This window comes from Halichondria panicea, chromosome 5 (assembly GCF_963675165.1).
Source record: "Halichondria panicea chromosome 5, odHalPani1.1, whole genome shotgun sequence".
NCBI lineage: Eukaryota > Metazoa > Porifera > Demospongiae > Suberitida > Halichondriidae > Halichondria > Halichondria panicea.
Genome location: NC_087381.1, coordinates 4,653,064 through 4,668,801, shown reverse-complemented (window position 1 = coordinate 4,668,801; position 15,738 = coordinate 4,653,064). Strand labels below are relative to the sequence as shown.

General features: G+C 40.6%; 1 protein-coding gene and 2 long non-coding RNA genes across 5 annotated transcripts; 1 reads left to right on the top strand and 2 right to left on the bottom strand.

Annotated features, from left to right (window-relative positions):
* Positions 1 to 42: 42 nt before the first annotated feature.
* LOC135336238 (uncharacterized) lies at positions 43 to 9,210 on the bottom strand. Its single transcript, XM_064531989.1, has 12 exons — positions 8,864 to 9,210; positions 8,258 to 8,372; positions 7,820 to 7,968; positions 7,624 to 7,705; positions 5,197 to 5,940; positions 4,799 to 5,050; positions 4,499 to 4,606; positions 3,946 to 4,035; positions 1,850 to 2,053; positions 1,151 to 1,234; positions 476 to 577; positions 43 to 221 (listed from the first exon to the last, which is right to left on the bottom strand). Exons 1-12 carry the CDS (start codon positions 9,118 to 9,120, stop codon positions 138 to 140), a joined length of 2,271 nt encoding a protein of 756 aa, XP_064388059.1. The 5' UTR covers positions 9,121 to 9,210; the 3' UTR covers positions 43 to 137.
* Positions 9,211 to 11,062: 1,852 nt separating this feature from the next.
* LOC135336242 (uncharacterized) lies at positions 11,063 to 15,738 on the top strand. 3 transcript variants are annotated; one of them, XR_010394807.1, is made up of 3 exons: positions 11,063 to 11,264; positions 11,912 to 13,361; positions 13,422 to 15,738. It is a non-coding gene; the product is annotated as an uncharacterized LOC135336242 (long non-coding RNA). The 3 variants fall into 3 exon arrangements; XR_010394806.1 differs by having other exon boundaries at positions 11,912 to 14,406; positions 14,509 to 15,738; XR_010394805.1 differs by having other exon boundaries at positions 11,912 to 15,738.
* On the bottom strand, positions 11,736 to 13,384 carry LOC135336241 (uncharacterized). The gene is made up of 3 exons (XR_010394804.1): positions 13,243 to 13,384; positions 12,967 to 13,136; positions 11,736 to 12,871 (listed from the first exon to the last, which is right to left on the bottom strand). It is a non-coding gene; the product is annotated as an uncharacterized LOC135336241 (long non-coding RNA).

Here is a 15,738-nt window from a genome sequence, read left to right as displayed (position 1 = left end):
CCTATCTTTACATGTCATCCCCATGCATTATAGATAATCATACTGAGCGAGAAATTGCATGGTTCATCAATGTAACACATGCAATTGTTATGTATACAGAGTCAACACGAGCATAATTATATATTATGTATGTTACATTAGTCATTTATGATTGTGTCCCTGAGAAAACTGAGGGATTTGTGCAAGGGCTTTTCACGGCTACCAGCTGGATGAAGACTTGCCTATAAATAACGATAATTATTTATTTGTGAAATACATCGTCACTGTACCATGAGTGGTGAATACTTAAAGTGTGCTTTGCAGGTGGACTATACAAAATTACATACATGTACTATGACAGCAGGATCTGCAAATGATTTATTCTTAAACGTATGCACTTGCCATAGCCTTTACTGAACCGTAATAAGTGATCCACGCGACTGACACACCCATGCATTTCATTAGTGGCCGACAGCTATAATTATGGTGGACATACCATGAGCTGATCAAGCAGTGATCGCTTGTCCACTTTGTACCAAACGGTGTCCTCATCACCACACATCACAGGGTGGGCCTCCACAAGCAAACAAGGAAAAGACTGAAGTAAAAATTGATAATAATAAAAATTCGTTCAACTCAAACACCGTGATTTCGTGAGTAAAAATTTTGTTTGACTTCATGGCCTGCAATGCATGCGTTCCGGTAAACCACGCCTACATTTTCGTGGGAGAAATTTCGTGGAGGTCAGCTTCCATGCCCATGAAAATTACCTGCTATACACGTATATATTTTCTGGGCGCAAAACATAGCAATTTAGTTTCGTGGTTGCTGCTGGTAAAGGTAGGAAATTAAGCTAGGTCGCTTCATTCGTGGGTAAAATATTCGTGGTCAGACCACGTAAACCACAACAATTACCAGCTATACAGTTACACCTAGTTAGAATTGCCTGTTTATCTTGCTGCTCTCTTTCCAACCGTACGTGTAGTTAACTAGCTAGCGAGACATCCGGTTACAGGGGGCTCGAAAATGTAAGTGCATCCTCGAATCTAAGCACATACACAGTAGAGGTCTACATTGTACTATTGACCCCACTAGCACGTACGCTAATAATCCTGTTTCTACGGTCGCACTTATTCTTAGTCGCACTTATTCTTACAAAAGTATTACGTACTTGCAACTTCCAGTAGAGTCTGTTGTGGCGATCCATACCCAGAGAGTTGCTCCGTTCCACACAAAGACAGCCAGCAAGCTCCTCCTGAACGTTTGAATTATATCGTCACACAATGCTACCAATCTGAATACATTATTAACCATTATTATTTTGGTCACATACATGTACAGTTGAGCCTCGATTATCCGAACACCTGGTACAAATGTAGCCTTGGTCCCAGGCTCTCTTTTTTCTTTGTCACAATCGTTTGATTAAATATGACCACCGTAACGGTATTAATTGGAGGAAAAATAGAGGTAAAGTTAAGAAAAAGGAAAACCTGGGATGCGTCTGTGTGGTTAATTGGTCCTTCGAGGTCGAAGCTGAGCGTAAGGATTTATGTGGAGTGAAATTTGTAGGGTTACCTGCATAAACTTGAACTCTGCCATGAGAAAGTCTTTGTAAAGCACTAACAAGCTGCTACCTGTACCTAGTAACTACGTACATATAGCTAGCTGCTAGTATTAATAATTTGTTTGGCTGCCACGTGCAGAAATGCTAGAGTCAAAGTTCACTGAGGCTACTATTTGAGAGCGGCTACTAAATGTTTCATTCTGCTAGCTACTATTTGAGAGCAGCTTTTATACATGAGCGGCCTCTGATCGAGCATATACGGTACATGTACATGTACAACTGAATTTGAGTTTATGCTTGCTTTACCTTGAATGTTTGTCGCAGTAATATCAGGTCCTCTGTAAAGTGCTCTCTCCGCTGTTTGATCTCCTCAATTGACCCTCCCTCATCACAAAGTGCCTTCAATCTTTCCCCAAATCTCTTAGTGGCCTCCTTCTCCTTCGTTCTTTGTTCTCTCCTCAACTGCTCACGACGCTCTTTTGTGGAATCAAGAAACTCTGTAATGATGGCCTTGTGTGTGTGTGTGTGTTTGTGCGTGTGTTTGCATCTGGGAATGAATGTACTTTTTTAATTACACCATACCCTCGCGAAAATTAGGCTGGAGAGGGGACTACGCGTATTTTTACAAAAAGGTTTTTTCGCACCCAAAAAGTAAAATGTTATAGCCAGAGAAAGTTGAAAGGACATACATATGTTAGAAATGACTTGTAGTTGAAAGATCGAAGTATAATCATAATGTATGATTGTATACCCTGTGAATGGTAGACTAGTTGGCACCAAGGCCTCTCTCTGTTCAATGTTCGGTTATTGCATGGAGAGCTTTCAATCGGCAAATAGGTTTTTCAGTTAGAGGATTGAACTACAGTGGAACTTCCGAATAACAGACAAGTTGGTGCAAGAGTTTTGTCCGCTATTTGGAGGTTTCCTTTATTGGGAGCCAGGTTATACCATATAAAGTTACATTACCCCAAATGTGTTTAATGAGACAATAATATTATAATTATAATGACTTCAAATACACAAAATAATTATGATGAACTGATTCAGTATACATGTACATGTATCTATGGTCTTTGGGAACAGATTAACTACCACAATTGACATTAGAAAATGCAAGTGGATTGTCGCCACATAACAGCTAGTGATACTGAATGGTGAACTACGCGCACTACAGCAGACTGAATCTGAACTGTGCATGCATGCACACATGACAAGAATATACTTAGATAACAGTCACAGCAGTTCTCTTCTAAAAGAGATGAGTAGGAGCCTGTTTTAAGTCCACATTGACCTTTCTACATCCCCAACACCTGGCATAGGGTCCAAATTACCGGCATTTATTCTTAGTAAACTCAGACTGCTGTGGAGAAGCAGGTATATAGGGGATACCATATTCTTGCTGATCAATAACTACACCCTTCGTCCGTTATAGGAGGGTTAATTCTTGTACTAAATGTATCTTTTGTGCAAGGGCGACGTCCGTTGTCAGGAGTTTAGAGGTGTCCGCTATTCGGGGTTGCAAGAACACTAGTTAGATAGTAAAAGCAGTTGGTACAAGGCATGTTGTCCGCTATTACAGTCCATTATAAGAGGTTCCACTGTATAACTAGGGTGACACAAGCGCCATGGGGCAAGCGACGCATCCAACTCTGCTGAAAGATATTGTGCAAATGACACGACATCTTGTGGCAGGTTGATGACATGGCCTGCCTGCGTATTCGTATTGTCCAAGTGCATGGTAATCGATAGATGGACATTATTGGCATGACTGCAGATATAAACAGCATCATGGATTGAACAGTAGATTGTTCGAATAGAGGCATGTCGGGATTCACTCTGTATGCCTATGCCTGCATGTATTGCTTCAAGCGTGCCTGTGTGGCCTCTGGAGTCTCTGTAAGTGTAATGAACATTTGGCCACTTTCTGCTGGCTTGTGCACCTTCTACACAACATTTATTTATGCTAGGCAAACACCTGCAGAACCGTTTGAGTCAGTTACCTTCACTTTCTGCTGCTCCTGTGTGTCCTGTATCTTTCTCTGGGTCTAAGCAAGCCTTTTTCCCCTCTTTTTAGCTGTTTCTGAGGTTCATCCTTATCGCTAGTTTTGTCGCTATTCATATCTTTATCAAGCTAAAGTTATTGACTCACGTAGAAATTGGTAAAGGATCACGAGTCACAAAAGCAAATATCGTATGCCGGTCCATGCCAGCCTGCCGGTCCACGGTGGACATACATACATGTATACATGCACCATCCGGACCACGTGCATGACTAACTTGCACCATCCGGACCACGTGCATGACTAACTAAGGGACTCGCTTCACTCGCCCCAATTATATTTTCTATTGTGTATGGTTTTTGTAAACATGACCAACAACATGATCACAGACCATCTACTCACCGAGCAGAGTGCCTCGTGGCAGAGATGGTCCAACAGCTGCACCGACTCATCAATGACACGAGTTTCAGTTTTGGAACTAGACACAAAACCCTGTGTGAGGAAAGCAACGGCAGTTTTAACTTTATTAGCTTAGAAGAAGCTGCAAACACAGCACATGCAGGCTTTTATTGCAGAGGAGGTAATGAACATAATTATATGATTGTATATATAGACACAGTACACATAAAACATATCTACTAGTTAGCATTGCATGCCCCCCCAGGTAGATACTTTGTAATGCCATCCGAAGATTAAACTAGAAGACATAATGAATCTCAAGCTACCTGTGTGAAAAATACCTTGGTGCAGGTTCGGGGTGTAGCACGCCTGCGCATGACAATGCGAAATTCACAAGGCTGCGTTTGTAACTATTGCGAACTGCATGCGATCATGCTCACTCTTTGCGTGTCTTTCGTTTGCAATCTATTATAAACTCGTAATTTGTAATCGAAAGCACCTTAAAATTGCATTGGAAACCCGATACACAGTATATGTATAACTAATTGCCGCTCACATTTATGTTATTTCTAGCGAGGTAGAGCTTGGCCACTTTTTCCAAATCCCTCTGTTTTTTTGAGGTCCTTAACTCCTTCCTCAAATCAGTTTTTTCATCAAGCAGGACCTGCATAAGAATGCTATAAGTGTATGCAGTGTACACATGCATGTACATAATTATATCATAATTATTATACTGTCTACAATTTATAATTACTTAGTGAGTGGATCAGCTAATTGAATGCAAGGAGGCCGTGAGGACTGACAAAGTAGGTTACATGTACATGTACAAAAACCTAAATGTACACCATGAGCATACCCTGAGCAATGCAAGGTACACATCGGACATCCCCCTTCCACTAGCCAGTGCAGTGGCCAGCTGAGTCACAGTCAGCTGTCTCTTAAGACCCAATGGTCGTGAAAAGGTGTGGAGAAACTCCCCGACAAATAGAATGTTGGGGGTAAGATGCATGGGGATTCGTGGAAGGGTGAGTGGGGGGAGGGACGGTAGGGAGGGGACTCCAGTGGCAAGACACTCTTCAACATTGTCATCCACTATTGTGACCTGGGTCTAGTGAGATTAATCGAAACATAACTATATTTATACACACGTACTGTCGTACATGTAACTATCATTTGTACATCTGTAACTTCTACAATGTATAAGACAGTATAGTGCAACTCATTCTCTCTTCTTTAAAACGTGTGTGGGTGTACCTCTGATCTCTCCAAGCTAAATGGTGTTGTGGCTAGCTCCAATTTCTTCCATTTCTCCGCTTTAGTTTTCTCTTTCAAGTTAGCCAACAACTCTTGTTTCCTTGACCTCTCTTTCACTTTTTGTAACCTCTGAATCTTCTTCAAGGCTTGTCTTTTTACACCCTGGGCAAGTTTGAACTTTTCTTTGGCTCTTATCTTATTCAGTTTGAGCTTCTCGCTAGCACGAGCTTTCTCTGCTATCATCCTCTTTCTTTCTTCAGCTCTCACTTCTCTCTCTTTAGCTCTCTCTTCTATAAGCAGTTTCTTTTGCAAACATTTCTCTTCCCTACTTCTTTCATTTTCCTGCTTTATCTTTTGCTGATATTCCGCCATCTTCTGGTTTATGGTTTCAATTTGTTCTTTGTTGAGCTTCTCAGTTATTTTTATTTCTATAATCTCGTCACTCTTAGATACACGTTCAAGATTTGGTGACAATTCATTTGGCGACTTAAAGTTGCATACGGGTGATCTGAAACAGGCTACAGATTCTACAGAAGGGGAGTGCTCAGGAGAGACTGAATCCCTACGGAAATCTTCAGTAGAATAAGAATGAGACTGCTTTCGTTTCCTGGTTGAGCGTCTGTGTGGTTGGTCCTTCGAGGTCGAAGCTGAGCGTAAGGATTGATGTGGAGTGAAATTCGTAGGGTTATCTGGAAAATGTTCATCGTTTTCATTGGTTGCAGCAGAGACATCCTGATGATTTTTCTAGAAAAGAAGAGATGCATGCATGCATGTATAATTATCACGTGACGCATACAATATCATACATGTACGTATAAATGAAACACCATAGTATTATACATATATACATACATACATACATACATACATACAAATACATACATAACTATGACTATGAACCATTGAAAATATAATTATGCTAATTATGATGCATAAACACTTTGCTATTAGTGCACATTGTAAGTCTACATGATCATGTTTGTGCGGCCTACATAATTTTGAACTAGCTCTAAAACTAAGAAGCAGCTAGTGTTAGCTAAACCTTGCTCCTCAACGGTGGTTTTACTATAATTATATCTAACCCGCGGGTGTTGATGCATCGGTGTAGGCACCAAAGCTTTATAGAAATGAATTACAGTACCAGCTTCACTACAATTCTACATTTGCAAGCAAGGAATGGTACATAAGTGAGGGAAATGATGACAATGACTGTCGTTAAAAAATATGTCGAAAGTTTGAAGCCCATAATTACTAATGGCGCAAGATAAGTGAGGGAAATGATAACAATGACTGTCGTTAAAAAGGATGTCGAAGTTTGAAGCCCATAATTACTAATGGCGCAAGCTCATGAAACAGTGCAGCTTTGCAGCTCTTTTTCTGACTCTTTCAGCTACCAATAGCTAGCGCTCTCTGTAGTGAAGCTAAGACTTGGCTGCATACAATTAATATACGAGTCTGCAAACAAGTAAGTAAACCTCGATAACAAAGGAAAATCCACTACAGTAGAACCTCCATTACCTGGAACTTTGGTTATCCAGCTTCGCAATTTTTTTTCAGAAAATGGCTGTTTCCTTATATGCATGCGCATGTGCATTGCAGCTGTTACTATGAAGACAGGCCTGCTTATCTCTTCTGCACATGCGCAGACAACCATGTGGCATTGCTGTTTATCAGGTGGATCAAGGCCTGGTTTATCTATTCAATTATCGGGCATATTCAGTTATCCGGCTAGCCTCGATTCCAGGCCGCACTGAAGATGGGCCTGGTATCGACTGTTTGCACATGCGCCACATAGTCCCTAGAAACTGGGGGGCTCCGGATATCATCGTATAATGCTCAGTAAAACAATAACGTACATCACAACGAACGGAAGTGGATTGAAGAAATTGGATAGAAGTGCGATTGTGAAGGTTTCTAATAGCTACCTTTAGCCTGCTAAAGACTCACAGCCTGCAACAGTGTGAATGACAATCGTCTGAACGCAGGGAAGGCTGACAATAACCTATATGGACAGGCCACGCCCATCTAACACTAACCTTGGTGAAAGTGGACTCTATCAGAAAGAAATAGCTGCTGTAACCAAACGTACAGCTCTGTCTCTAGCTATACAGCTCTGTATATGACTTGAATAGTATTAATTATTTGTCTGTATAATTATGTTATTCAGGGTATTTTTCGGGTAAAATTTCAGTTATGAGAAACATTACGGAAAATTATCCAATAATTGCATGCGTAAGCAGTCAGTAGCAGGCCTCCTTTTTGAGGCCTTGTGAAGGAGGCTATTATCCGGCCTGCCTCTGAAACCAAGGTGTCCGAGGTTCCACTGTAATCCTAGACTAGAAGCTCGTACTTGCACTTCATTTATCATTGAGCAGCTGTAGCACACAGACACACAAACACACACTACGTACTGTACATATAACTCACATTTCTGCAACTCTTTCGGTGAGTAGACGTCTTTGGCCTGCTTTTTGGTAATGCAGATTGAGAGGGTGAATGTTTTGGTTGCCTACAGGTGTGGGGCAGTGGCACAATTTACATAAGACATGAGCAGCTAGTAATACCGTACGTATTACACTGTACTACATGTTTCGCAAAGAAAGTACGTACGTGTACTACTCACTTTTTCCCCTCTGCATCTGTTTCAGCAGGGGAGCTCCATTGCAGGACCTTGGCAATGTCAGTGGTGCCTTTGTCTAGGAAGTCGGATACACTCTCAAACCCTGAGTTCTTAACCAAGGGGGTGAGGATCCCTGTCGCCAGTTTTCCCTCCTTGAGACAGATCAGTAACAATGGCATACAGACTGTGCATGAATCTAAATACAACTTTGGCTAATTAATTTCGTTATAGAGTGTCATTAAGAGTTCATAATAGACCTGTATTATGAATTCTTGGTGTCATCATTATGCTTAAATGACTTATTAAATGACAATTAATAATGAACATTCTAGGGTTCAGACCGAAATGGAAAATTGCTATTATATTTCCATTCAGACAGTAGTACGTGCATGCACAAAGTTGATACACATGCATACATGTACATGTTCATGATGTACTTACCTTTCTCCGACACACTGAACAATTACACATTTTCTGACAAACAGGACAGGACCAGGTGGTGGGGTTGGCCTCATCCTTTACAACACCATAGCGATTCAACAAGCACTGCTCACACCTGTGAAGAAAAAGATAATTATTATACTAATTATGTGTGACGAGTAGCAGAGACTATAATTTATAGTCTCATCAGCCACACATGGGTCTGAGCACTTTTGTATCAAGGACATTGCTATTGGATATAATAACAAAAATACCGCCGTAGGTTTATTAGCTGCTACGAAATGTTATGAAGTGCATATACATACACGTACTTCGTAACATTCGAATTAAGTCAAAGCTCCTACCTATAGCTCACAGAAGCAACAACAAAAATGTGGTTATACGGCAATTAGAGTGGCGCTGTAATTACAAAACAACAGCACAGTGAAAATCTTGCCAAGAGTTTTAAAAGCTGGTCCTGTCCCGTTTGTCAGAAAATGTGTAATTGTTCGGTGTAATATAAAAAATAAATATAATAGCAATTTTCCATTGCGGTCTAAACCCTAGAATGTTCATTATTAATCTGGCCAATGAAGGGCTGGTGTGCACTGTTTAGAGAAGACTCACCAGAACCTGGTGCATGAGCTGCATTTGAGTCTTGCCTTGCCCTGCTTTACCTCAGATAAACCTTTGTTGCTATGAATGGACTGTCTACACTGGTGACAAGACTGGCTTTGTCCACGAGATTGAGCATCATTGATCTTTTTGCATTTGGTTTTCTTCTCTACTTTGCCACCATTGGACATCACTCCTTTCACTATTGCTTTGTTAATCTTGTCCTTCGAATTTCCATGGCCAGGCCTACAGGGAGGAGGCCTGCCCATTGTAAAACTACTATGGCAAACAACACTATTAAAAAAAAACGTCACCAGTTATCTTTGCTGGCAAAACACCGCCAAAACAATTATACGCATGCGCAGAAAAGGCACTCAGTCTCGTGATACAGGGTAGAGTCTTGCAACATGAACTTTTAAACGAGCATGTTGGCTTTAATTACCGGATTAGCAACTTCCGGAACTCGGAGCGAGTTTTGAGTATAAAAAGAGCTGCCGTGGGCGCGACCTTTGACCCCAAAATTTCCATTCAAGCCTTAGTAACGAGCTCTTTTTTTCTCTTGCGCAAAAGCGCTCAGAACCCATTCGCTACACACTGTGAACACTCAAAAATATACACAAAGGGAAAGGAAATACATTCTTGGTAGTTTTTCTTTTTTACCAGAAGCAGAAACAAAAAAACAAAAAAATTAATGATTATCATAATGGCTGACAAAATACTTTATGAATAGATACAGCAAAAGGCTATGCACAATAAAGGAATCTTTTCAGCTCCAGGTCAGCTACAGTCCAGGGAACGTTGTGGAAGAGTTAGGAAGCTTGCTTTCTTGCATAATAGACGGCATTGAAAATATGCCATTGTGGAAATTCATCGAAAGTTCGATTCTGAAAAAGAATTTATATGAATATCAGTACATCTATATCAAACAAATTCTTTACTACCATTTTAATAGGGCAAGTGGAGTGCATGCCACCAGACAGTGAGGCCCTCCTCTCCCCAGCAAAGAGCTAGGGATATAATAGGATAATTGCTAGATACACTGAGAAGTAATACTTAATACTTACATTTTCTACATAGATTGATGGTGTACCCAGGGAGACTGTCAACAAGCAAAGGCAGTCGCAGTCCTTCAAAGCGTCTTCAACGCGACCTGAGAAAAAAATGAATGTTACTGAAAGGGTGATGATGCCTCGGTGTCTCGGTGTAGGCAATGAAGCTACATGCAGTACCATTATTAATGAATACACTGTACATATAATTTACATTTTAGATGGATTCATCGGCCATGGCGGATAATGCTTAATTCTTTTTATTTTACTTTATTCTCTCGTTGTTCCCCTATTTTGCTACACACAAGTTGTACTAGCTTTCAAAGTAAGCAAACATAATCATAAGCATTATTTTGCAAACCCAACTAATTGCAATTCAAGAAAATTAATAATTATGATTAGCAGCCTACAATAATTATACAGAAACTCTTCATTATCATCGAGCAGCTGTAACAGTCGATCTACACACACACAGACACACTACCGTATATCTTGCGCATGCCCAACTGAGGCATAATGACTGTATATATAAACGAACAAACTGCAAATAGATATTGATACAAAGGTCCTTCCCTACAGACTTTCAACTCTCCTGTTCGTACTACTTTATCCGTAAAATGAAATGCAAATGTTAAAAAGCGAAAAAGCGTTCGCAGGTTGATGAAGTCACATTACTTTATACTAGACTACTAACTTTACTATAGACCTATGGACTACTTACTTGAGTTATTTATGTCCACATCAGCATCAGTTTGTCAGATCCTCATGCTGGGCCAATGGATGTCTGGCAGCAAGACAACGCTTATCACTGTCAATTAAACCTACAAAGACTTGCTTGGTATCTTCAGTCTCGAACTTTAGCTCCTGTGGAACCCCCAGTAGGAGGTTGAGAACAGACTTCTTCGCTTCTTGAAATAAACTTTTGACAGCCATTTTTGTTGTGTCTACTATCTCGTGAGAGAGCGGAAGAAGGCGTATCAAAAGAAGAATGTAAAAATGTAAAGAATGTGCATTATAACTGTCAAGGGCGTCTTTTTGCAAGACTCAAGAATATTCATTGTTGCCATTTTGTCATTTTTTGGTTGCTTCCGGTCGGAGCTGCCCACGGCACGCCCTTTTATAGTCAGCATGCTCGTTTAACCAGTATGCACATGCGCAGTTTAAATCACCTGATCACCAAGTGGAAAAATGGCTTGTAGAGCAGCACTCAATGTGTTAAGTCCAGGATTTGTAGCTCAGCTAATGAATCAAAGCAGGGAGCCCCGGCCCCAGAACTCTCAATCTAATGCTGGATCTTGTATTTCCGTTCAAGTCTTGTCCACGTCCAGGTCAGGACCGGTGACCGTGCATGACAGCAAGCCAAGGTACTAGATGGGCGTGGCCCGCCTCCAAAAAGGGAGACGGGTTACAGCCCTATCTAGCATTCGTTCTGCTGCATCGCAAGCCAACAAAAATGCATTACGTAAGGGTTATACAATCTGATTGGTGCATATGCATTCCTGAATGCAAACTGCTTACGTAATGTAGGCAGTCTGCAAGATCGGTGCTGCATGTTTTTTTGCAGCAAGAACGAATGCTAGATAGGGCTGCAACCCGTCTCCCTTTTTGGAGGCGGGCCACGCCCGTCTACCAAGGTTCACCGTACACATATAAAGTTAAGATAATAAACCCTATGAAAAAACGGACTCTGTTATTCATTACTTCTGCTCAATTAATGGAAGAATTCAAGGATCAAGTCCCAACTTCTGCTGACTTTAATGTTGGTGTGATAGACTGATAGGCTAGACTAGCAACAGCCTATATTTTAAGTGTCTATCGGTTGAGAACTCTCATGATCATTTTAATAAAATCAATAAATTGAGAGAACTGACAAAAAAACACATGTGACTCAGACTTATCTGAGATCCACAGTCTAAAAATAGAGTCTATAAATATAGATATGTACATTCCATTATATCTGTACATTCCATTACATCTGTACATACTTAAAATCAGATTTTTTTCTCATTAGTCCATCACAGTTGGGTATTTTGAGACCAGCAAAGTTTGGTTAGTTACCTCTGACGATATAAAAGTTATGTACAAGAAGTTTCCGAGTGGCTGTGCAATAACTTTGTGGTGTGATGAGGCTGTTGAACTAGAGCCGCCACCAGCGAAGAAAAAAAAGCGAGATAGTGACAAGGGGAGTGGGAAGAGACAGGAACAGGAAGAAGATGTGGAGAGCTATTACAAAACTCTTACTAACAAGCATAAAGAGTTGTATCCTTTACAAAAATGCGATGTGAGCAGCACACGTGTGGCACATACTAGCAGCACACGTGCACTCACATCTTGCACATATCTGGCAATTGATAAGCATGTGTGCTGCTGGCGTGCTGCATGGTGTATTTTGGACATAGGCGTGGGACGAGTGCAGGATAGATGCTTTTGTTAGAGCTGTGGTACGTGTGCTGCACGTGTGTGTAGCCGCTTGTGTGCTGCTCGTATTTTAAGCTTGTGTGCTGCACACGGTTTATAGCATGTGTGCAGCACACATGTAATGCACGCATGCTACATACATGCCTAACATGATTGGTGCTTTCATATCGCACGTATATTACATATTGAGCATGCATGATACTCATATCCTGCATATGTGCACCATGCGTGTAATACAAATGGTGCACGCATGCTACATACATGCCTAATATGATTGGTGCTTTCATATTGCACGTATATGACACGTATTTAGCGTGCATGATACTCATATCCTGCATACATACCATTTGAGAAAGTTGTCACCATGGAAACCACATATACATGATATTATTGGATGATATACTGTGTATACATGAGTTCAGTCAGTTGTAACTGCAGATGCAGGTGCAGAGCTCGGGCCTCTCCGAGCCCCACCCCACTGCAAGCGCTGCAACTGCGTTAAATTTGCCATTATTGATTGCAGTATCGGGGTAGAGATTTGTTTGAAGATAACCTGTATGACGATAAAATACATTCTTTAATTAATGAAAACTTGTATTTACTCGATCTGTAGATAGTGTCAAAGCTAGCCTTTTAGGGCACCCAAACCTTCTTTTCTCATAGGGGTATTTTTGGCCCCCACTTTGCCAACAGCACACATCTGGGCGAGCTCCATATCGTCGAACACCATCGCCAATATTTTTCTCTAAGTGTAGCCCGAGCTACTAAGGCACTTTAGAGTTGCCTGTTGCCCTGCACTTAGGGATAGTGACGCTCTCCTATAATGAACAAATCATGGGTTACATTCAATTCAAAATTCATGCAAGAGATGCATGCATGATCATGAGGCGTTTATAATTATATTGTTAATATAATTATAATTACCGGTTGAGTGAGTTGATCCACGTTTTTCTAGCTCTTCTACTCGCTCTGTTAATTTTGTGACGATGGAGAGTAACATCGTTTGACTCGACTGACTTTCCCCCAAGCTAAACTGCTCTGAGGCTGTAGTATCGATGTTGTTGAAGTGCTGGTGACTTTCCCCCAAGCTAAACTGCTCTGAGGCTGTAGTATCGATGTTGTTGAAGTGCTGGGTTGTATGGTGGATAGCCACGGTAAAATCTTGGTTCTTTGTCACGTAGTGAAATATCTCTTTCAATATCTCTTTCACTCTGATCGCTGTCACTACTGTTTCCACTTTCGTTTTCGACAACTCTTCGAATTTCAGCGACTTTTCAGTAGTTCTTTTTGACAGGTCTTTTGAAGCCTTCTCAGCACGTTTTTTTCTCTTCTCTTCAATGGCTGAAGGAACTTCAACTATCGGTATGTTGTTTGGTTTTTTAGTTAGCTCTTTAGCTGTTGTTATGAGTTCTTTTTTCCACCTGTGTATATTAATTAATTATTATTATTACCCTCAAATTACTAATTTTGTACCATAACTATGTCATTGTTCACTATACATGTGTGACATATACAATGTACCATTGTTTACTATGTGCTACATGCATGAACAGCTAGGAAGCCAAATACAAAATAGTACTAAACAAACATACAAACTCACCAATTTCAAGATTAAGAGCTTCATAAGTTTTCTTTTGGAAATTTGCCTGAACTAGCTCTCCCTTGGAGCAGCTTGAACCTTTTACTATGCAAGTGACAGGTAAAACACTTAATGTTTTGTCCACTGTCCACTCTAAAAGAGCAAAGCTGTAAGAAACCTTCGATAGATATAGCTATAGCTAGCTCGCTATGCAAGAGATTCAAAATTGAGACAGCTGCAAGCTCAAAAGAAGTGCAGCTGCCTTGCTTGCATGATACAGTTACCATGCATACATATGTACATAATGTACATAGTTATTATGTCACTGCACACCTTCAAAAAACAGAGACTGCAAGCTAGCTACGTATATATAGCTACACTGTAGATAGACATGGAAAACGCTCCACAAACAAAGAAAAGGCCACGATACAACTTGTACCTTAAGGATGACAATCCTCTTGAAGGAATGCCCCGAACCACAAAGAAATGGCTTGGCCTTAGTGAAAATGGTAAATTCTGATATAAAATAATTATGACTGACTTTTTTATGCACTATAATTTATGCGACGCAGCGTAATAGTTATCACTTTCCCACTCCCAATACTATATAGCTGATTGCTGCTGCAATATCATCAGAAAGTGATCACGACGACGAAAAACGCAATTGACGCAGCAGAAACAGCTTCAAATATTGTTCCCACACAAGCAACCGAGGTTGATACCGCTGAGTCTGACACTGTTCGCATACAAACATCTGAGCTCGAGCAAGTTCATGAGACAGAAACTGAACCCCATGGCAGGTGTTGATAAAGCTTCCAGTAATGCTGAAACGAAAACCGCTAATCTCGATGAAGCCCTCTATCCAGGTACCTCAATCTCACTACACGTAGCATTGGTACTTATTCTAGCTTTTGTGATTAATCACAAAAATTAATATCAAATGAAGCTCTGGTGAATGCACTGATACTTCCATCGAATATCTTCCCAACAAGTCTCTACAAGTTTTACAAGTACCTGAACATAAAACAATCTGACATCATTCGTTGTCCGTCCTGTCAGAATCCTATTGACGAACCTGACGGTGTAAGATCATGCCCAAATTTGGTTTGTGACCAGGTGTTCAGTTCCATTGCTGATATATCGTATTTTGTTCGACTTCCTTTGGAGAAACAAGTTCAAGAAAAATACAGCCAGCCCGGATTTCTTCAAAGGGTCAGGCATAGATTTACACGTCCAAGACCAGAGCAAGACCAGAGAAAGGTAAGGTTTGGCTAAGGAAAATTTTTGTCTAAGGCATCTAATATCTCATTGCTCTGGAATACTGATGGTGTTCCAGTATTTAAATCATCACTCTTCTTTGTAATAAGTGAACTTCCTTACACGCTCAGAATGAAATGGCAAAACATCATCTTAGCAGGAATGTGGTTTAGTTCTATTAAGCAAAATATGAAGTTGTTTTTGAGGCCATTCCAAAAGACATTGTCGATACTACGGTATAGTAGTGAAAGCATATGGCAAGTCAACGTCGTTCTCTTAGCTGGTACATGTGACCTACCGGCTAAAATGCATCGTTTAAAACTTCAATGGAGCTGTTCAAAATGCCGGAAATACGTTTACAATAGGACCTAACAGGAGAACACATGTATATCCATACAATGAAGGAGATCCGTCTGGGCCAATCAGGACGACACCATTGAAGATGCAAAGTACCTAACGGAAACCGGAAAAACTCGACACGGAGTGCTTGGACCATCTTGATATAACTGCTTACACAATTTTGATAGCCTCTACACAGGCTCTCCTTTTTCTGTTCTTTATCACAATCGTTCAATAAGATAAAA